This window comes from Lonchura striata, chromosome 3 (assembly GCF_046129695.1).
Source record: "Lonchura striata isolate bLonStr1 chromosome 3, bLonStr1.mat, whole genome shotgun sequence".
Lineage (NCBI taxonomy): Eukaryota > Metazoa > Chordata > Aves > Passeriformes > Estrildidae > Lonchura > Lonchura striata.
Genome location: NC_134605.1, coordinates 113,630,663 through 113,651,634, shown reverse-complemented (window position 1 = coordinate 113,651,634; position 20,972 = coordinate 113,630,663). Strand labels below are relative to the sequence as shown.

At 69.5% G+C, this 20,972-nt stretch overlaps 3 protein-coding genes across 4 annotated transcripts; 1 reads left to right on the top strand and 2 right to left on the bottom strand.

Moving 5' to 3' along the window:
- Positions 1-272: 272 nt before the first annotated feature.
- EMILIN1 (elastin microfibril interfacer 1) lies at positions 273-6,944 on the bottom strand. The gene is made up of 8 exons (XM_031504463.2): positions 6,713-6,944; positions 4,750-4,875; positions 4,109-4,320; positions 2,385-4,016; positions 1,551-1,658; positions 1,420-1,437; positions 956-1,090; positions 273-706 (listed from the first exon to the last, which is right to left on the bottom strand). Exons 1-8 carry the CDS (start codon positions 6,862-6,864, stop codon positions 375-377), a joined length of 2,715 nt encoding a protein of 904 aa, XP_031360323.2. The 5' UTR covers positions 6,865-6,944; the 3' UTR covers positions 273-374.
- A 1,673-nt stretch (positions 6,945-8,617) lies between these two features.
- OST4 (oligosaccharyltransferase complex subunit 4, non-catalytic) lies at positions 8,618-9,499 on the top strand. Of its 2 annotated transcripts, none has more exons than XM_021545150.1 (2): positions 8,618-8,706; positions 9,256-9,499. In XM_021545150.1, the coding sequence occupies exon 2, from the start codon at positions 9,257-9,259 to the stop codon at positions 9,368-9,370; it is 114 nt and encodes a 37-aa protein (XP_021400825.1). In that variant the 5' UTR covers positions 8,618-8,706; position 9,256; the 3' UTR covers positions 9,371-9,499. The 2 variants fall into 2 exon arrangements, with proteins under 2 accessions (XP_021400825.1, XP_021400826.1); XM_021545151.3 differs by having other exon boundaries at positions 8,622-8,755.
- Positions 9,500-9,550: 51 nt separating this feature from the next.
- On the bottom strand, positions 9,551-20,335 carry AGBL5 (AGBL carboxypeptidase 5). Its single transcript, XM_021545194.3, has 13 exons — positions 20,064-20,335; positions 19,507-19,678; positions 18,934-19,100; positions 18,152-18,329; positions 17,841-18,019; positions 16,384-16,951; positions 15,784-15,953; positions 14,365-14,500; positions 13,768-13,958; positions 12,685-12,884; positions 10,253-10,353; positions 9,962-10,008; positions 9,551-9,836 (listed from the first exon to the last, which is right to left on the bottom strand). Exons 1-13 carry the CDS (start codon positions 20,258-20,260, stop codon positions 9,551-9,553), a joined length of 2,592 nt encoding a protein of 863 aa, XP_021400869.3. The 5' UTR covers positions 20,261-20,335.
- Between the last annotated feature and the right edge of the window lie 637 nt (positions 20,336-20,972).

Sequence of the window (20,972 nt, the reverse complement as noted above, 5' to 3'; positions counted from 1 at the left end):
CGGGGGGCCCGGAGGGTGCCCCAGCACACCGGGACACGGCTACAGCACCTGGGAGGTGCCAGCAGCTCCCGTCCCCATCCCACCACAACCCAAACAGCTGGGAGCCCCCTGCGCGCCGCCCCAAAGCCCCACCCCGTCCCCCCGGGCGAGGGACGGAACCGGAGCCACGGGTACAAAACCCGGTGCCGCATCTTTATTGTGGGGGGCGGTGGAGGGCCGGGGGCGTGGGGCGGCGTGGGGGGCCCGGGCGGGCGGCGTGGGCAGGGCTGTGTGACGCGGGGACAGCGAGGGCTGCGGGTGCTGATAAATAAGGGGGTGGGGTGGGGGTCCCGGCAGGGCGTGGGGACCCCCGGCCTGGCCGCGCCCCCGCAGCTCTAGGGCTCCTCGGAGTCGTAGAGCAGCGCGGCGCTGAAGACGGTGAGGGGCTCGTCGGGGGCGTGCGCCAGGCGCCCCGACACCAGGTCCACGCACAGCGTCTCGCCGGCCGCCAGCGGCAGCAGGAGGCTGAAGACGCCGAGGGCACCGGGGCTGGGGCCCTGCGCCGCCACCGGCCCCTTCTCCAGCCCCTCGGGCTGGAAGCCAGCCGAGTCCAGGCGGGCGATGCCGTGGCCGGAGCGCGACAGGACGGCCTCCAGCGCCTCGCCCCGGTGCCCCGTGAGCACCGCGCTCACCAGGTACCGCCCGGGCACCGGCGCCGTGAACGTGCCTGCGGCAGGAAGAGGGGGTCGGGGATCTGCCGGGAGCCCCGGTGCCCCCGGAGCCGGATCTCCCGCAGCGCCCCGAGCTCGGTGGGCCGTCCCGGGACAGGCAGGACACCATCCCAGACCCCCTGGCCGCCGCCACACGCGGCATCATGCACCCCTGTGACTCTGCAGCTCCCGGCACAGCGCCTACTGCCACATCCCTGACCCCAAAGCCGCCCCACAGCCCCCAGAGGCCCCCATCGTGCCCTCACCTGTCTCGGGGTCGTAGGCACCGCCGTCGTTGAGCAGCACCTGGTCGAAGGGGACGGTGCCCGGCTCCGTGCGCTGGGTGCTCAGGGCGGCCGAGAAAGCGACGCGGGGCACCGAGCCCGGCTCCCCGACCTCGCCTGGGCACGGGGTCAGGATGTGGCACCCCTGTGCCCCCTTCCCTCGCCCCTCAGCCCCCCTGGCACCCTCTGCGGCCCAGCAGTCCCTGTCCCCCAGGCCCGGCAGCCACACCCCGCGACCCCTCCACACCCACCCCCCTTCAGTGTCCGTGCCGCCCTTGACCACGACTCCACCACGTCCCCAGTGCCCCCTGCTCCCCAGCCACCCTGTGCCTCCCCATGCCAGCCCAGACTGCTCCCTGCTCCCTTGCAAGCCTCCAGCCCCCCCAGCTCTCCACACGCCCCCCAGCATCCATGGTCCTCCCCACACCCCAAGCCCCCAGCCCTACCTCTCTCTCCAGGCAGCCCTGCAGGAAAGATGAGGAGGGGCTGCTGCAGGGCCAGCTTGGGGCAGGACCCCCAGGGACGGGGTCCAGCCACACCTGCGTGTCCAGGGGCACATGGGGGGGCTGAGCCTTACCGGGGGGGCCCATGGGACCCTGTTCTCCATCCTTGCCAGGGGGCCCAGTGGGGCCAGGAGGGCCTGTCTCGCCAATGGGGCCAGCAGGTCCAGGGGGGCCAGGGGGGCCTGCAGGGAGGAGGGTGTTAAAGCCACCTTGGCCCCACGGCCGGTGCCCCCATGCGTGATGTCCCCTTGTCCCCACACACTGCAGCCCCACAGCCAGGATCCTCCTGTGGTCCTGTGCCCCACACCACAGCATCCCCCATCCAAGCCCCTGCCTCCCCACACCCCACTGCAGCACTCCTGGTGACCCCATTTTCCACATCCCTGTGTCCCCACATTTCCATGTCCCCACATCCCCATGTCCCCACCCACATCCCTGTGTCTCCACATTTCCATATCCCCACATTTCTGTGTCCCCACATTTCCATGTCCCTACATCTCCATGTCCCCACATTCCTGTGTCCTCACATTCCTGTGTCCCCACATTTCCATATCCCCTCATTTCCATGTCCCCACATCCCCATGTCCCCACATTTCCATATCCTCACATTTCCATGTCCCCACATCCCCATGTCCCCACCCACATCCCCATGTTCCCACATTTCCATATCCCCTCATTTCCATGTCCCCACATTCCTGTGTCCCCACATCTCCGTGTCCCCACACCTCCACCACCATTCCCACAGCCCCACATGCCCTCCATGGCCCCGTCCCCACAGCCCCGGGATGCCCTGTTCCCCACAGCCCCCGCGGTGCCCCACATGCCCCCATCCCCCAGTCCCGTACCCTCCCAGCTCTCTGTACCCCTGCCAAGCCCCACGCCCCCGTGTCCCCCGTGTCCCCCCGCACCGTGTCGCTCCAGCCGTGCCAGGCGCTGCAGCTCCCCGCGCAGGTGCCCCAGGCTGGCGTTGAGGGCGCCGAGCCGGGGCGGCAGCTCCAGCGCCTTGTCCAGCAGGGCGGCCTGGCCGCGGGCCGTGGCGTTCAGGTCCCGCACGGCGCCCCAGAGCCCCGCAACGTGCCGGCCCAGCCCCTCGCGGACGCCCCGCAGCCCCCCGGCCACCGCCTCCAGCTGCTCGCAGACCCCCTCCAGCTTGGCCACGCGCGGTTCCAGCCCCGCGGGGCAGCCCCCGGCCCGCGCCAGCTCCCGCGCCAGCGCCTCCAGCCGCTCCTCGCTCTCGGCCTCCCGCTTCGCCGCCGCCGCCGCCGCCTGGTCCAGCTCGGCCACCACGCGGTCGGTGACGGCGCTCAGCTGGCGCTGCCGGGCGTCCTGCTCCTCCAGCGCGTCCTGCAGCCCCTCCACCGTGGCATTGAGGCCGCTCAGGCCCGCCAGCGCCGCTGCCAGCTCCCCGCGCAGCGCCCGCAGCTCCGAGGGGGACGTGCCCCCGAAAACGCCGAAGCCCTCCAGAGGTGCCTCCGGCTCCTCGGGCTCCGCGGGGCCGGCCGGCAGCCGCTCCGGCTCCCGGGGCGGCGGCGAGGAGCAGGGCCGGGAGCAGGGGTCGCCGCTCAGCTCCTCCAGAGCCGCCTCCAGCCGCCCCGTCCGGTTGCGGAGCTGCTCCAGCTCCTCGGCCAGCGCCTCCCCCCGCGCCCCCAGCAGCCCTCCCAGGGTCCCGGTCAGCCCGTCCTCCCAGACACCCTCGGTGTCCTCTGGCTGCCGGAGGTGCGGGCCGAGCAGCCCGTCCTGCCCCGGGCACGGGGGGCCGCAGCGGGCCAGCAGCCCCTCGAGCTGGTCCAGGCGGGCGCCGCGCTGCGCCCCGCTCGCCGCCAGCCCCTCCACCGCCCGGCTGAGGTTGGCCAGGCGCCCCGGCAGCCCCCCCGGCCGCCCCTCGGGCTCGGAGGGCCACGGGCCGGCGCGGGAAGCGTTCAGCCGTCCCTCCAGCTCAGCCAGCCGCCGCGCCAGCACCGGTCCCTGTCCCGGCCCCGCCGCCGGCACCGGCAGCCCCTCCAGCCGCCGCTCTAACTCCGCCAGGCGACGGAGCACGTCCGGGGACGGGGGAGCCGCAGGGGCGGGCGCCAGGCGGCTGCTCAGGCTGCTGATGTGCCTCTGCACCGACTCCACCGCATCCTTGTTGCGCTGGTCCACCGAGCTCACCAGCTTCTCCAGCGCCCGCATCCGCTCCCGGTCCTCGGCCGCCTGCCGCCGCAGCCCCTCGGTGCCGGTCGTGCAGGCAGCGCACATCTCCTGCAGCCGCTGCTCCAGCTCGTACAGCGCCGCCGTCCCTGGGCCCCCCGGAGCCGCTGGGCCGTCTCGGCCGCCCTCGGTGCGGTGCAGGCGGGTCTCCAGCTCCTCCAGGCGCCGCTGAAGGTGGCTCAGCGCCTCCCGCACTTCGGCGGGGGCGGCCGCATCAGCCGGCTGCTCGCCCCCGGGCTGCCCCTCCACAGCCGCCCGGGGCGGCTCCTGCCCGGCCCGCAGCTCCTCCAGCTGCTCGCTCAGCCGCCGCACCTGCTCCTCCAGCCGCCGCACCTTCTCCGTGTCTCCGCCGCCTGCCACGCACCGCCAGGGTCAGGGTCACGGCCACGGCCACAGCACGTTCCCCCACCAGCGTGTTCCCCACAGCGCACCCCTGCCCCAGCACTACCTTCGCCCCCCAGGCCACTGAGGGGGTTGCCGAAGCCAGAGAGCGTGGGGCGGCCGGGCCGGGGCGGGGGGCGGCCGGTGGGCTGGGGGGATGCTGGAGAAGGCCCCTCGCTGCAGTCCGGACCCGAGTACCCCTGGCAGCAGCGCCAGGCCAGCTCCGACACCGTGCGCTGCGACACCTTGTAGCGCGGCCGCAGGAAGCTGCGGTACCTGCGGGCGCGGGGGACGGGGCTTGGGGGATGCCAGGAGGGGCGTGGGGCTGCCCCAGAGAACCGGAGCCAGCACGGCCCGCGGCTTGACCCAGCAGCGCCGGAGCCTCGCTCAGTGGCCGGGGGACTGCCCCTGCCCAGCCCTGTCACCCTGTCACCAGTGCCACCCCAACACCAGTGTCACCCCAGCGCTGCTTGAGGGCTGGAGGTGCCCCGGGGTTTTGGCTGCACGTGACGGGGGTGGGGGGGACAGTGACCGGCCACCCTCCGGCACCGCCTGAGGCCACTGACTCTTGCGCAAAAGTAAACATGACCCCAGGGTGGGTAAACACCAGTGGCGGCGGCCGCGTCTCGCCCTGGCTCTGTGCTGCCCCCCCAGAACGCCCCAAACCCCTCCAGAGCCCTCCAGCCCCGGCCCGGCCCCACTCACGCCAGGACTCGGGGGCACTGGAGCTGCCCCCAGGCGCAGGGCTGGTAGTCTGGCTTGATGAAGCTCTCGACGCCATCCTCCACCACACAGCTCACGCTGCGTGTCACCACGTAGGCACACCAGTTCCTGCCGGAGGGAAGGCTCAGGGCAGACGCCCGGAATGCGCCGGCACACGGCATCACCCCGGCACGCACCAGGCGTTGTCCTGGTACGGACCCAGCATGGCACAGGCTGGGCATCATCGGGGCTCCATCTGGGCACACACCGCCTGTTGTCCTGGCACCTAGGAGGCACCATCCCGGCACAGAGCAGCCACTGGCACTGCCCTAGCATCCTTCCAGCACACAGCAGGCGTTGCTCCGGCACACACCATGCACAGCATCCCGGCACACACCAGGCATTGTCCTGGCATAGAGCAGGCACCAGGCATCACCCCGGCAGACACAGAATCAGCCCCTGCCCCGGGCCTTCCCTGGCACACTCCAGCTCCCCAGGCACATCCCGGATCCCCCAGCACACTCCGGCCCCTCTGGCCACACCCCGGATCCCCCGGCGAGCTCCGTGCTGCCCAACCAGCCCCACCGGCAGCACCGTCATGGCCCGCTGCGGCGGGTTCATGGGCCGGATCTTGTCCCACCACAGCCTCTGAACCATGCCTGGCGACCCTGCAGAGACGGCCGCAGCCCCCAGCCGTGCGGCCGCCTCGGGAGCCCCGCAGGGATGGGGCTCTGCCAGGAGCAGCGTGCCCACAGCCCATCGCACCGCGCTGTGCATCCCGCGCTGCCTGGCCCGGGGACGGGCGCCGTGCGTGCTGCCCCATTCCTGACCCGGTGTTCCCTGCCCCCGCAGGGAACGGGGAGCAGGGAGGGCAGGAGCAGCCGCGGCAGCCACACGCTGCTCCCCAGCGCAGCGCCACAGCCTGTGGGGACCCCGGCCCCCCCGCCTGGGACTCCAGCCTGGCCCCGCTGCAGGGACCCCGGCGCAGCCTTATATGGTCGGGACCCGAATCCCGGGCCCCGCTCGGGCCCCCCAGCCCCACTGGGCAGCCCCCCGGGGAGCGGCCCTGGGTCCCCGCCGCGGGGCCCCGGTGCGGCGGCCGGTTCCCGTCAGCCCGGCTGGTTCCCCTCAGGCCCCGGCTGGATTCCAGCTCCTCCCCGGGGGCCGCCGGGAATTCCTGCGCCGACCGACGGCCCCCCTCTTCTCCCCCCGCGTCCCAGCCCCGCACCCGCGAGGCCCCGGGACCCCCGGGCTGCCCTGGGGTCCCACCGCCCCGCACCGGGGCAGCCCCCATCCCGGGCGTGGGATGGGAGCAGAGCTCCCCTGAAAAGGCAGGATTTGGGGACACCCCCCGTGCTCCCCGGGCCGCGGGGATGGAGCGCTGCACACCCGGCCCGCGGAGAGCCCCCCTGAGCCCCCAAACCCGCAGGTAGAGGCCCCACCGTGCCCGTGCCCCACGGCCGAGCCCCTCCCCAGGGACCCCACGCTGCGGCCAGGTCCTGCCATCCCCGGGGTCGCTGCTGCAGCGCTGATGTGCCGCGGTGAATCTGTTGTGCCCCCAGCCCAGCGCGGGGCCGTTCCCAGCCCCGCGCCCCCGCAACGCCCCGACCCTCAGCCACGGGCTGCCCCACGGCCCCACGCTGCCCACGGTACGAGGCAGGACGGGGATGGGGACAGGCTAGGTCCGGGTCCCTGGTCCCCTCTCCGGCAGCGCTGAGCCACGCGTGGATGCCGAGGAAGGACCGGCCCGGAATCCTGCACCCCGACCCTCCACGTGCGCCCCCTGCCCACCCGTCCCGGTCCCGGGGGTGACGCCCCCGCTTAGGGGGACCCATCGCCCTCCCGCCGCCCCCGGGCTGGACGTGGCACGTGCCGGTGCCTGTCCGGCGCCGGGATTCCCGTGGCACATCGGTGGGGGGGCTGCAGCCCGCGTCCCCGCTGCGTCCCGGTGCTCGTCGCTCCCTACCTGTGCCGGCTGGCGGCCCGGGCACCGCTGTGGGCCGCGGCCGGGCCGGGGGCGAGCGGGGCGGCCCCGCCGGTGTAGAGGCTATACCGGGGGGGAAAGTTGGCGGCCAGGGCCTGCGCGGCCAGAAGGCACGGCCAGAGCCAGGGTGCCATGCTGGGCTGGGGCGGCTCCGCTCGGCTCGGTCAGCCCGGTCCGGCGCGGCTCAGGACCGCATGTGGTGTCCCGTGGCGGCTCCGCGGCTCTGGGCGGCTCGGCACGGCTCGGCTCGGCTCTGCCCTCCCCCCGGCCGCCCCTCGGCCAGCCCCTCGCCACCAGAGCCGCCCCGCCGCCGCTGCCCGCCGGCGGGGTCCCCGGGGCCCCCCGCTTCCTGCCCGCCGCGGCCCCCGCCCCAGCCGCGCCGGGCACCGCGGCCCCCGCCGGCCCCGCCGCCGCCACATCTGCTCCTCGTTAGGCCGGGCCGGGGCCGGGGCGGCCAGGGAGGCCGGGCGGGGGGCCAGGGCGCGGGCGGCCGGCGAGGCGGCCGGGGCTACCGCCGCGGCACCGGCACGCCGCGGCCATCGGTCCCCCACGGCCGCCGCTCCGCCACCGGCACCGGCAGCGCACGGTGCCCCGCGTGTCCCCGAGCGCTGGTGGCCCCGCTCCTCACCCCCGCACTGGGCACAGCAGCCACGGGTTCCCGGCACCGCGTCCAGCAGTGCCACGTCCCCGCGTGCCCGTGACCCCGTGCCAGGTGGCACGTCCCGGTGCCGGTACCGAGGCGGCGCTGCCCCGCGCCCCCGGCCCCACCCTGACACCGTGCCGGGGACACCGGGGACGCTGCGGACACCGGGGGGCCAGCGGCCACCCCGCGGCCTCCCCGGGCCGCCGTGGCTCGGAGCCCACGGTGATGCCATGGCTTCCCCGGACCTCGCGGTGACGTCACGGCCTCGCGGTGACGTCACGGCTTGGCCCCGGCCCCGCGGTGACGCCAGGGCGCGGGAACCCCCCGCCCCCGGGAGCCGCCGGGGGGTTAAACACAAACAGCTGGCGGCAGCTGGAGGGGGGAGGGGGCGGAGAAGGGGCTGCGGGGGAGGGACACACCGGGGAAGGGGCCCGGGGCTGGGCTGGGCCCGTGCCAGCCCTGGTGCCCCCGAGGGGCGATGGCCTCCCCTCCTCAGGGGCCGTGGGTGCCATGGGGGGCCGTGGGGGGCCATGGGGTGCTATGGGGGGGCCAAGGAGGCACAGGGATGGGGCCATGGGGGGCTGCGGGGAGCTATGGGGGGCCAAGGGGTGCTATGGGGGGCCAAGGAGGCACAGGGATGGGGCCATGGGGGGCTGCGGGGAGCTATGGGGGGCCAAGGGGTGCTATGGGGGGCCATGGAGTGCTATGGGGGGCCATGTGGGCCGTGCCTTTGTCGTGTGCCAGGGCACTCCAGACCGCGCTGGGGCTGCGGCCGAGCGTGGGGGGTACCGGGCCGGGGAGCGGGCCGGACGCCGGGCTGACTCGCTGCCGGGACCCCTCGACCGGAGACCATCAGCGCGGGACCCCCGGAGCCCAGCCTACCCCAGGGCATTCCAGCCCGCTCCAGCTCCGCGCAGCCCGGCGTGCCTCCGGACCGCCCGGTGCTGCCCCAGTACGCCGCAGCCCGCCGCTGCAAAGCCCGGTGCAGCCCGTCCCGCTAGGGCCCCGCGGCGGCGGCGCTGTCATCGGCCGCAGTGAGCTGTCATTAGTGTCATTAGCGCTAATTAGCCGCGGCCGCCCGGCCCCGCCCCGCCCTCGCGCCGCGCCTTGTATGGAGCCGGAGCCGGCGGCGGCCGCCAGGGGGCGGGGCGCGAGGGGCGGGCCCGGCTCGTGACGTCACACCGGGCCGGGCGCCGTGACGTCACCGCGGCCACGAGCCCGCCGCTGGGCCCGGTTGCAGTGACGTCACAACCGGGGCGAGGCGTCCCCCGCCGTGCCGCGCGGCCGGAAGTGGCGCGCGCGGGGAGACGTGTCGGAGCGGCGGGACCGGAGCGTGAGCGCGGGGCACCGGGGAAAGCGGACACCGGGGAGCCAGGACAGGAGTAGGAACCGGGGGCAGAGCGGGACACCGGGGAGAGCGGGCACCGGGGGGAGAGCGGGACACCGGAGAGAGCGGGCACCGGGGAGAGCGGGCACCGGGGAGAGCGGGCCACCGGGGAGAGCGGGCACCGGGGGGAGCGGGCCACCGGGGAGAGCGGGCCACCGGGGGGAGAGCGGGACACCGGGAAGAGCGGGCCACCGGGGAGAGCGGGACACCGGGGGCAGAGCGGGCCACCGGGGAGAGCGGGACACCGGGGAGAGCGGGACACCGGGGGCAGAGCGGGCCACCGGGGAGAGAACGGGCCACCGGGGAGAGAACGGACCACCGGCGGAAGAGCGGGACACCGGGGAGGAAGTGGGCACCGGGGAGAGAATGGAGCACTGGGGGACAAGGTGGGCACCGGGGCACCGAGGGGCCCGGGCGGAACGGGTGCCGGGCCGTGCCGGTGAGGCGCGGGTCCCTCCGCGGGATGCCAGCGTGCGCGTCCCCCCTGGCCCGCAGGATGATCACGGACGTGCAGCTCGCCATCTTCGCCAACATGCTGGGCGTCTCGCTCTTCCTGCTCGTCGTGCTGTACCACTACGTGGCCGTCAACAACCCCAAGAAGCAGGAGTGAGGAGCCCGCGGCGCCATGGCCGTGCCGCTCCCGCCGCCCGTCCCTCCCTCCCGCGGGGCTGTCCCGGAGGCGCGAGGCCGAGCTCCTTCCAAACCACCTTTAACGGAAACGCGATGATTCACGACAAAACCGTGTCGCTTCATAAACCCTCCCCGGGCCCGCGGGAGGAGCGGGCGGGGCTCAGCGCAGGAGGAGCGGCGCCGTGGGCAGGAGCTGGGCAAGGGGGGATCGGTGCTGGGGGGCCGGGGCGGGGGACAGCGGCGGGGGCAGGGACAGGGGGGCCGCAGGGCCCTTGCCCGGGCGCTGCGGGCATGGGGCGGAGCAGGGACGGAGGAGCCCTGCCCGCGCCACAGCTCCCCGGTACGTCGGGGCTGGAGCCCGGGGCACGGGCCTCTGCCCCGGCACGGGAAGGGTCCCTCGGTGCTCAGCACCCTCGCGGGGGGCACGGGGGCCTCCGGGCAGAGCCCTGTAGGACAGAGACCGGTGTCAGTGGGGCACAAAGCTCTTGTGCCCCACAGCCCCCTGCCTGGGCTGTCCGGGCACCCAGGGGCTCTGAGATGAGCCCACACTGCAGCTGGCAGCAGCACCTACCCAGGCCTTTCCAGGGTTCTCCGGGCATTCAGCTTCATAGGGAGCACCTGTGGAGAGCGGGGAAGAGGATCAGTGCCAGGCCTTTGTCCCTGGGGTTTTCCCATGTCTTGGGGAAAGGTGTGTGGGACAGAAATAACTGGCAGAGCCCCACAGGTGGGGAGGCTCCCAGTCCCTGAGGGGCTCCCGGTCTTTGGGGCAGCCCCCCAAACATGTCCCCCTCTAAGGGCCCACCCAGCAGAGCCATGGGGCAGCCCCTTCCCTGGGCACAGGCCCTGCTGGTGCCTCTGATACCTGCAGAGGTGCCATGTCCTGGAACTCCTGCACGCCTCGCTGTGCCGCCCGTGCTCCGTGGCTGGTGCTCGGCACTGCCCGGGTGCCCTTGGGCAGAGTCCCTGTGTGACAGAGGAGACAGAGCTCAGCCCATGCTGGCGAGGGGCTCAGCGCCATGGTGGGGTCACCAGCTGGGCTGGAGTCATCACAGGACACTGTGGCACAGCCCAGTGCCACGGTGCCCTGCAGTGCCACCTCCAGTGCTTTGCCAGGGCCAGGCAAAGGGGTCACCCTGCGAAGGGCTGGTGCTGGCAGGAGGATGTGACAGGCACAGAGCTCAGTCCCAGCTCGTGCTGCCAGTGCTGCGTGCCCCAGCTCCAGCCAAGCTCCTGCCTTGGCTTCCTATGGCACTGGTGTGACCATGCTGGCCAGCCTTAGCCAGGAGTGAGGAGCTGGGGGCACAGCTCTGAACCAGGGTATGTCCTGGGGTGTGGAACATCTCAGCCAGGGGAGCTGGGGGGAAAAAGGAAGGTGTTTGGGGGCCTGGCTGCAGTGGACAGCACTGAAGGAACACACCCGAGTTGCCTCAGTTGAAGTCTTTATCCCAATGCCGTTACCTCCCCATCTCACAGAAGAAGTGAGGTGGGGGGCACGCTGCCCACTGGGGTGAAGCCAGGGCCAGACCCCGCAGCAAATGTGACCCTGCGAGCAGGAGCCTCTGCTGGGCAGGATGGGCCACAGCCCCTGCTGCTGGTGGAGGTACTGGAGGTGGCAGCTGGCTTCACCTGGTGAAACCACAACCAGTGCCAACCTCAGCCAGCAAAGGCCAACAGCAGCTGAGGGAGTCAGGGGGGTCTGGCAGACCTCCTCAGCCTAGCATGAACACAGGTCCGGGCTCCCCAGGGTGTGCCCAGGCTGGAGTGGGACTCGGGGAAGAAGGGGGAGGGTGGGACAGGACCAGGGCACCAGGGTCTCCCCCCTGTGCCATCTTGCCCCACCCTATCATGCCTCCAAGCACACCCAGCTCCTTCCCCGTGCTTGGAGAGGGCAGAGCCTGGGTGGCACAGCCAGCCTGAGGGCACCAGCGTGGGGCTTGGAGGGCACAGCCAGGGCTCCAAGCATCCCTGGGCCCTGATCCCTGTGCACACACAGGGGTGCTGACCATGCTGGGCCCCTCGGAGGTGCAGAGTGGTAGTGCTGTGGGAGAGCTGCAGCAGCTGCAGCGGGGAGGTCTGGGGTGGCCAGGCACGAGCAGGTCCAGCTGATGCCAGGGCAGGGGAGGAAGAGCCGGGTCCTGGTCCCAGTGCCAGGCAGCACGAGGGTGCAGTGTCCATGGGGCACTCACTCTGCTGGTCACTGCTGGAGGAGGCCGTGCCAGTGGGCAGCACAGGAGGCAGGAGACCCCAGCCAGTCGGACCTGGGGACACCAGGGACCAGGCTCTGCCCCTCCGGCTCACACGGTCTGTTCCTGCTCACGCCCCCAACTGTCCCCAGTCCCTTCAGCCAGGGATGGGGCCAAGGGTTGCTCCAGGCGGGCCCGGCCAAAGGAACAGACGGAACAACGTGCCCATGAGAACATCAGCCTTTTATTTCCTCCCCACCATGTTCTCATGGCAGACAAGACACAGTCATGACAGAAGGCTGGGCAGCAAACCCCGAGGACACCACGACGGACACCAGAGGAACACAGAGCTCAACACGAACACAGCTTTGCCAGGCACCTGCCCCCAGCTCACACCCCCAGCCCTGGGCACTGGGAGGCTTTGGAGCATGGTGCCCCCAGGGCTGAGCCCCACAGTGCATGGGAGCACAGGGCTGCAGGGCTCCCGCTGCCACTGCCTGCCCCCCACAGCCCTGAGCCCCTGCCCCACGGCGGCAATACTAGCACGAGGGCCATAGCCACTGTCTTGCCTGACTGTGGCACCCCACTGCAGCAATCAGCCCCCACCAGAGGGGACTCTGCATGTTGGAAACCCCCTGGTGCCCCCTTCCAGCTCACAGGTCACAACCCACTGTTGCCCAGCCAGTGCCTAGAGGGGAAAGGCACTTTGGTGTGTCCCTGCTGGCCTCGGGAATGCTTGAGAGCAGTGGGAAGTTGGGCAAAGATTTCTGTGCTGGCTTCTCCAGAAGCCCCTTGGTCCTGGCACTGGAGTGGGGGCATCTCCCTGCAGCCCCAGTGCCAGGGTCCCCCACATCCCAGTGCAGCAGCAGCAGCTCCTGCCCAGCCAGGGCTGAAGGGCTGAGGAGCAGGAGCTCAGCTGGGCTGTAAAACTGCAGGCCTTGCTTGTGTCAGCCCTGAGCCGGCTCAGGACCTCCTGTGGGGACAGGCCCCTCACGCTCGCTGCTCCACACAGACCCAGTGTCCCTGTGCGAGCTCCCTCAGGGCCGTGGTGCCGCCCAGCAGCCGGACAGGTGCCGCAGCAGGTGCGCCAAGGGCCCCCAGCCCGGCTTACCTCTGCCCGGGGCCGAGGTGCTGCCGCCACTCACGGGGCTCTGGGAGGCCGCGGCCGGGGGCCCGGGGCTGCCGAAGGTGAAGCTGGGGGAGGCTCGGATCCGGGGGGAGTCCTGCTGGCTGCCCCCGCTCCCGCTGGTGCCATTGCTGAAGCTCCTGGCACGGGCCAGTGCGTTGTCAGAGGCCGAGGTGGGCAGCCCACTGGAGGGGTGAGAGAAGGGGGTCAGCCCAGCACGGTGAGGGGGCTCCCCTCTGCACCCTCCACCCGCCACCGCAGCCCAGCACCACCTCTGGCAGAGCCCTGGACATCTCCTCGGGAGCTGGTGAACAGCTGCGGACGAGGATGTCACCAGGACTGTCCCTGAGAGCTGCAGCCCCAGCGCCCTGCGCTGTACATTGCTGTCCCAGCAGCGTTGTCTCAGGGCTCCCACTTCCTCACCCAGTCCCAAATCAAGGAATTGCTGAGTTTGGAAAAGGCCTTAGACACCATGGTGTCCAACCCTTTGCCAGCACTGCCCAGGCCACCACTGACCCATGGCCCCAGGTGCCACATCCACAGGGCTTTTAAATCCTTCCAGAAACAGAGACTCCACCCCTGCCCTGGGCAGCCTGTGTTGGACAGCCCTTTCCAAGTGGAAATTGTTCCCAACATCCAGCCTGAACTTCCCCTGGCACAATTCGAGGCCATTTCCCCTTGTCCTGTCCCTGTCCCGTGGGAGCAGAGCTCAACCCCCACCTGGCTCCACCCTGCTATCAGGAACCATGGAGAGGAAGAACATCCCTCTGAGCTTCCTCTTCTTCAGGCTGAGCCTCCCAGCTCCCTCAGCCTCTCCCATCCCAGTCTGGCACTGGATATGGGTACAGGAGAGACCTCCCAGGTTACTGGGGCAGCAAATCCCAACCAGCTCACTCTCTGCCCTCCTCTGCTGGTGTCTCGGGGCAGAGGGACTGACAACCGCAGCCCCCCGAGCTGGGAAGAGCTAGGGCCAGGGCAGTGACCCTGGCAGTGACTCACTTGGGGACATTTATCACCTCTAAGTGCCGTTATCCTGCAGCTCCCGCGCTCGCCCCAGCCAGCCCTTACGTGGAGCTCCTGGGGGGGGTCCTGGCACCTCCTCTCCTCCGCGGGCCGCCGCTGGCGCCGCGCAGCCCCCGCACGTGCTTCAGCATCCAGGCGCGCAGGTTGCCCAGGCAGGCGTGCTCCGAGAGCACGATCCGCGGCCAGGGGTTGCAGTCGGCCATGTCCAGGGCCGCCACCGCCACCGCCCGGCCCACCTGCCCGGGAGAGGGCACGGGTGAGGGGGCACGGGGGAGAGCAGAACGGGAGAGTGCGCGGCACAAGGGAGAGGTGCACGGTGAGAAGGGGACACTGGGAGAGGGGAAGCATGGGGGAAGAGAGAGGAAGGAAGGAAGCAGTGGGGGACACTGGAGAGAGGAGCAGTAGTGAGGGGGTCACAGGGAGAGGAAGCCACCAGGAGAAGGGGGACACACGAGGGAAGATGAGGGCACCAGGAAGGGGGGATTCCAGGAAGAGAGAGTGCCAGGGAGTGGGGGCACTGGGGAGAGGGGCAGCTCCCTGGAGCTTGAGACAGCAAAGCAAGTGGAGGAAAGAAACCCCAGCCCCAGATCCCAGCCCACCCTCTGATCTCATCGCCCCGCAGGCTGCCCCAGGCCCCCGTACCTGCTCGAAGAGTTCCACGGTGTATCGGGAGGGGAAGGCGGGCGGCGGCGGGGGGCTGGCCCGGCCGTTGTCGTGGCAGGCCCCCGGGATGCTGTTCACCGAGCGCCCCGTGTTGTAGTTGCACTCCAGGGTGTAGCTGTGGGGCACGAGGGAGCCCGTTACCCTACAAACCCACAGCAGGGCTGGGGTTATCCCGCATTATTCCCCTGGGAGAGCCACTTCAGCAGATTCAGGGCACCGGAAAGGGGGTTCCATTGCACCAGGAAGGGGGTCCTGCTCCAAAGGACACAGAAATGCAGGGAAAGTGGCAGGGTTTTGAAGGCAGCACCCCCTGACGTCAGGAACAGCCCATGCCCTGTGTGGGGATGCACAGATGTACTGGAGATCTGCTTGATGGGAATTCGGGATGGATGTCTGAGGGTGGCACCCAAAGTGCCAATGTCCCTGTGAGGAGACCTCTTGGTCACCTCTGGAAGGTGAAGGGGAATGGGAGGGGCCCTGAGGGGTAAAGAAAGGGAATCATCTACTGTCAACACCAACAATCCAGGGAGTGGGCAGCCACAGTCTGACCTGCAAGATGCCTTGGAGTACTTCTTCCTGAAGGAGGAGGGATGGAGAAGTGTGGGCCAGGAGCTGCCAGCTGGGATGGCTCCCACCTACCCCAGTGCCCAGAGACAGCTGCAGGGCCAGCAGAGCAGAAAACCTGAGCAGCTCTGTCCCACTCTGCCTGAGGGCCCACATGTGCACTGTGAGCACTCCCAGCACTTTTTGGGATGTTGCTGAGCAACAACTTGGCTGCTCCAGGTCAGTCACAGAACAAAGCTCCCCAGTGACCCAAGCCCAAAGCCCATGTGTGTATATGTGTGTGTATGTGTTCCTGTGGGGCTGGACTGGTGCCAGGCAGAAAGCTGAGTACACAGCAAGCACTAAGGAAACTGAGAGAACCTTTGGCCTGTGGGTCTGGCTGCCTCACCCTGTGGCATGCTCCCAGCACAGGAACAGGCCAGGAGTATCCCATCCCAGGTGGGAGAGTGGTGGATCACAGGAATCCCCAACTCATAGGATCACTGATAGGCTGAGACTGGAATCTCACACACAGTCATGGGGATGCTACATAATTACAGCTCAATATAGACAGGAACATCCAGGAAAGAGAATTCCCTCAGAAAGCTGTGCAAGAGCAGGGAGAAGAAGCCAGAGCAGCTGCAGGAGGGGTGGGGAGGAACAGGAAGGAAAGGAGCCTGGCTGAGCCTGCATCTCAGGAACACAGCAGCACCTGGCACAACCAGGCCCAGCCTCTGCTGACCCACCCCAGGGCCACTCAGGTGTCTGTCCCACGGAACTGGTTCCTCCTTTGTCCACTATCTCCCACCCAGCACAAGCAATCAGTGCCACCAGGGTGGCCCTGGAGCTGCCTACCTGTGGATGATGCCCAGGGCCTTGTAGACGGCCACGCGCCCGCTGCCCTCCTTGGACTGCCCATCCCGCTTGTCCCGGGCGTACATGTTCTTCTCCGAGAAGTTGCAGCCCATGAAGTCAAAGTGCGGGGAGTTCAGGGAGATGAGTTTGGGGAACAGCATGTTCTCCACCTGCAGAGTGCAGGGAGCAACCGGGGTGAGCGAGGGCCCCTGGCTGCTCATCCTGCTCTGCTGGGAGCAGTGCCGAGCACAGGGTTGCAGCAGGGCCCACTCTGCCCAGCTTCAGGGCCTCACAAGCTCCAGCTGTACCCAGGGCATGCTACCCATCCCCTGATGGGTTCTCCTGACAGCCAGCTGGGAGGACACCCTGCCGACCCACATCCACTCCCAGGGGGAATCTAAGACCTCCTGCTACCCCGTCACCAGACTGGGGGAGGAGAGAGAGGAGCAAGAAGAAGAAAGGAGGAGGAAGAGGAAGGAACTGTGACGGGGATTCCATTCCCCTCTCCCAGCAGCAGGAGCGCTGGGGCCCCTGGGCAGCAGGCAGAGCAGCGGGAGGGTCCCGGCAGCCGCAGCAGCGCCGGCTTTGCCGTGCCCTCACCTGGTCGTTCTCGTCGCTGAAGCTGTTGCCATACATGAAGCAGCCACGCTTGGATGCGTGGCCGTGCAGGTCCACATAGTAGGCCAGGCCACTGTCCCGGGGTGCGATGGGCTCCGGGGGCTCAGCGGCTTTGGGGCCGGGGGCCGGGGAAGGCGTCCGCGGCCCCTGCTCACAGTGCTCGGTGCTGTGGCTCGATGGGAGGATCCAGGTGGCTCGCTCTGCACCGTCTGGCAGCTGGGCCTCCTGGGCCAGCGTCCTGGGGCCAGCGCCGGCCGGGCAGGAGCGGGTGCCGGCACACCAGGCGCCGGGGCAGTTGCGGAGGTTGTTGGTTTTGTCCAGCTCCGATAACGCGGCCTCCACGGGCGGGACGGGCCAGTTGGGAGATTTCACGCTCAGCGAGCTGGTGCTGAGCGGGGAGACAAACGTCCTCCAGTCCGGAGAGCCGGGCAGGACGCGGCTGTGCACGTGGTGGTAGAGCAGGACGGCCTTGGCGCCGTACACGGCGGGGTGCAGCTCGGCGTCGGGGTGCAGGTACTGCCGGTTCAGGTTCACCCCGCGCGAGTCGGTTCTGCGGGGAGAGCCGGGAGACGTGAGCCCCTTCCAGGCTGCCCCAGCACAGCTGAGCTTGCCTTGGAGCGCCGAGGGCCTTGGGCTCTGTCCACAAATGGCCACAATGGCCAGACCAATGCCAGAAGCTGCCAGAGCACTGACACTGCACACTGAGGCACAGTCCTGTGTGATCCTCCCCAAAGACCAACGGAGCTGGGAAGGGGCTGAAGCCCCAGGAAGGGCTGAGGGAGCTGGAAGGGCTCAGCCTGTAGAAAAGGAGGCCCAGGGGGGACCTTGTCACTCCCTACAACTCCCTGACAGGAGAATGGAGCCATGTGGAGGGGCTGGGCTCTGCTCCCAGAGACCTACAGACAGGACCAGAGGGAACAAGCTCCAGTTGAACCAGAGAAAGTTTAGGTTGGATATTTGGAACACTTTCTTTATGGAAAGGGCTGTCTAGCCCTAGCACTGGCTGCCCTGGGCAAGGGAGGACTCCCCATCCTTGGAAGGATTTAAAAGCCCTGTGCATGTGGCACTTGGCGACAGGGGGCACTGGTGGCCTGGGCATGGTTGGACTCGATAGTCTCACAGGGCTCTTCCAACCCAAATGAATCCAGGATTCTATGAATTTTTTAAATGTTACAAAAAGCACAGAATCAGCTTTCTGAGATCCCTTCTTCAGCAAACTTGCAGCCTTTGCCAGATCCTTGGTAAAGGACATTTCCTTCCCATCACTGAAGGACACTCACCTTTTGCTCACATCTACCAACCAATATCCCAATAACCTGCTCCTGCTTCTTCTCCTTGGGGGAATGGTTGGACTCAGTGGTCTCGGGGGACTTTTCCAAGCCACGTGGAACACAGAGCAGGCTCCCAGGCAGGAGAGCCCGGCCGGGCCCTGCACTCACCGGTAGTGGCCCCGCAGCACCCCATCGGGGTTCAGCATGGGGATGAGCTTGAAGACAAACATGCGCCGCAGCATCTGGGCACGGGGATCCTCCTCCCGCAGGATGAAGTCCAGGAAGCCGTTGAAGACGAAGCTGGAGGGGGTTTCTCCTGGGTGGACTCTGCTGCTGAGGAAAAACACCTGGGGACAAACAGACGGGGTGAGGGGGTGTCCTGCCTGCCCCAGGGTCCTGCAATGGTGATGGGTCTCACAGACTCTGCTGCACAAACTCTGCCCAAACGCTCCAGCCCCGAGGCTGGCGTGGTCTCTCACCCTCTTTCCGGTGAAGCAGCGAGGCCGGGGTGTGCTGGTGTCTGGGAAAAGCTTGTCCAGCCGAGGCTCCCGCTTCTCCTGCATGCCATGGCACGAGGTGATGGTCAGCAGGTCCACTCGCAGCTTGTCCAGAGAGTGGCACAGCAGCTCCCGGTGGTAGTAGACCGAGTCCAGGGGGCTGTGGGTGAGGAGGGATCTGAGTCAGCCCCAGGAGCAAGGGAGCTCCCAGCTGGGCTGGGAATGCTGCCCACACTCACAGCCTGAGCTGAGCAGCCCCAGCCCCATAAGGCCCACCCCACATCTGGGCTGTTTGCAGCTAGATACCCTCGGAGCTTGCTGGGAGCACGAACAGCCGTTCCTTCAGGGTGAGGAGGGGGGCCCAGGGCTGGGGTTTGCCCTGCCCAACCCCCCCGCTGTGGAAGCTGTGGGGGATCAGCTCAGGCACAGAAGCTCAGGTCATCCCATGGGGAGATAATGCCTCCCAGCAGGAGGGACAGGGCACCGAGGGATTCATCCACCAGGGAGGTAACCCATTCTGGCAGGAGGGACTGGGCTCCAGAGCAAGGAAGGATCCTCTGGAATCCCGTGGGCAGCTCAGGGCGAGCTGCTGCCACTGCTTGTGCAGAGCTGGGGCACAGAGCAGCTATGGGGAGGGCACAGAGACCCTCCTGCTGCAGACAGAGCTTCCCCAGGGGAAAGAACCCAAGCAGGCACAGGCCAGGGAAGGTGTGGGGCCAGGAAGGCGGGACAAAAGCCAGGCCGGAGAACGTGGCGGGGCACACCTGCTGGGGGACATGTGCCTGCAGTCCTGGAAGCGGCCGTCCAGCTGTGCCAGCATGTCCTGGCACTCGGTGTAGGAGAAGGGGTAGCAGAAGGCAAAGTAGGTGGTGGCCCCGCGGTGCTCCAGGAAGCGGTGCACGAAGGACAGCACGAACTGCGTCTCCACCACCTGCCACGGACAGGGCTGGGCGTGGCTCAGGGGCACGGCCACCGGCACGGCCCCTGCGCTCTCCTCCAGCCCCCGGCAGGCACTGGGGGTGCCGTGGCCACTGCCCCTTGGCTATCCCCGTGGCACGGCAGCTGCTGCTGCTCCTGTCCCTCCCTTGGAGATACCAGGAACAAACCAGCCGCTCCACCAGCCCAGCAGGACCTGGGGCTCAGCCCAGAGCAGGCAGCGAAGCGTGGCTGTGCCCACAGAGCTGCCCCTGGCACGGGGAGCCCTCTGGCACACGGAGAGCCCCACGGGCAGAGGGAGCCACATGGGAAGAGGGAGCTCCCCGGCACACGGAGCCCCCCGGCAGCCCCCGGCACACGGAGCCTCCGGCAGCCCCCGGCACACGGAGCCCCGCTCTCACCTGGAAGCTGGGCCGCTGGCGGATGCGCTCCCAGCGCGGGCGCACGGGCAGCGTGCGCACGAAGGGGGCCATGCCCTGCGCGTACAGCCGGCTCTGCTTGTTCATGTTGAGGATGTGCAGCTTGATCAGCTTCCCCGGGGCCCCCCCGCGCACGCTGAAGTAGAACCACGACCTGGGGAGCGGTGCAGCGGCGCCGCCTCAGTCCGGGCAGGGGCTCCCCGAGCTCTCCGCTGCCTCTCCCCGCCCCGGCCCCACCAGGAGCCCGTCAGAACCCCGGTGCGGCGGAACCACACCGCCCGCACCGCTTCCCCAGCCCCGTTCCTCAGACCCCCGTCCCACCGCCACCTCCCCCCGAGGCACCCAGCCCTACTCGGTCCCCCCGAGCCTGTCAGACCCCCGAACCCTCCCAGGGGCTCCCCCAGCCCAACCGCGCCCCTTCCAGCGACAGCCCCGGCGCACCGGCCACTCCCGGGCCCCCGCCGGAGCCTTCCCCGGGGGTCCCTGCGGACCCCCGCCGGTACCAGCCGCCCCCGCCCGCTTCCCCCGCCCAGCCGCACCTGTTGCCGTTCTCATACTCGGTGTGGGCGCAGTCGGGCCGCGTCCACACGTTGAACTCGTAGTCGGCGGCGGGGAGAGCGCCGCCGCGGGCGGAGGGGCCGCCCCCCGGCTCCGTGGGCCGCACCTGTTCCACGTGCGCCAGGTTCCCCGAGTCGAAGCGGGAGCTGAAGAGGAGACCCCCGCAGCGGATCTCCATGGCCCGGCAGCGCCGGGACCGGCATCGCCCCGGGACGGCCGCGGGACGGCCGGTACGGGCCGCCCGGCAACAGCACCGCGCGCGCCCATTGGCTGCCGCCTCGCAGCAACGCGCCCGCCCATTGGCTGGCGCCTCGGCAACGGCCGCGGCGGCACCCGGACCGCCGCTCCGCTCGACCACGCCCCTCGCTGGCAGGCACAGGCCACGCCCCCAACGGGCGGCCACGCCCCTTAGAGCACTGACCACGCCCCTTTCGACCAGGCCACGCCCCCAGAGGTGAGACCGAACAATGGGCGCGAGTGGACAGTGGGTGTGACCGGACAGTGGGTATGAGTGGACAGTGGGTGTGAGTGGGCAGTGGGTGTGAGTGGTGTGAGTGGACAGTGGGTGTGAGTGGGCAGTGGGCGCGAGTGGGCAGTGGGTGTGAGTGGACACTGGGTAAGAGTGGACAGTGGGTGTGAGTGGACAGTGGGTGTGAGTGGACACTGGGTAAGAGTGGACACTGGGTGTGAGTGGTGTGAGTGGACAGTGGGTGTGAGTGGTGTGAGTGGGCACTGGGGTGTGAGTGGTGTGAGTGGACAGTGGGTGTGAGTGGTGTGAGTGGACACTGGGTGAGAGTGGACACTGGGTGAGAGTGGACACACAGCGTGACTGGACGCAGGGGTGTGACCAAGAGCACTGTGCTGTGCACAGACATGGACACAAGCACACG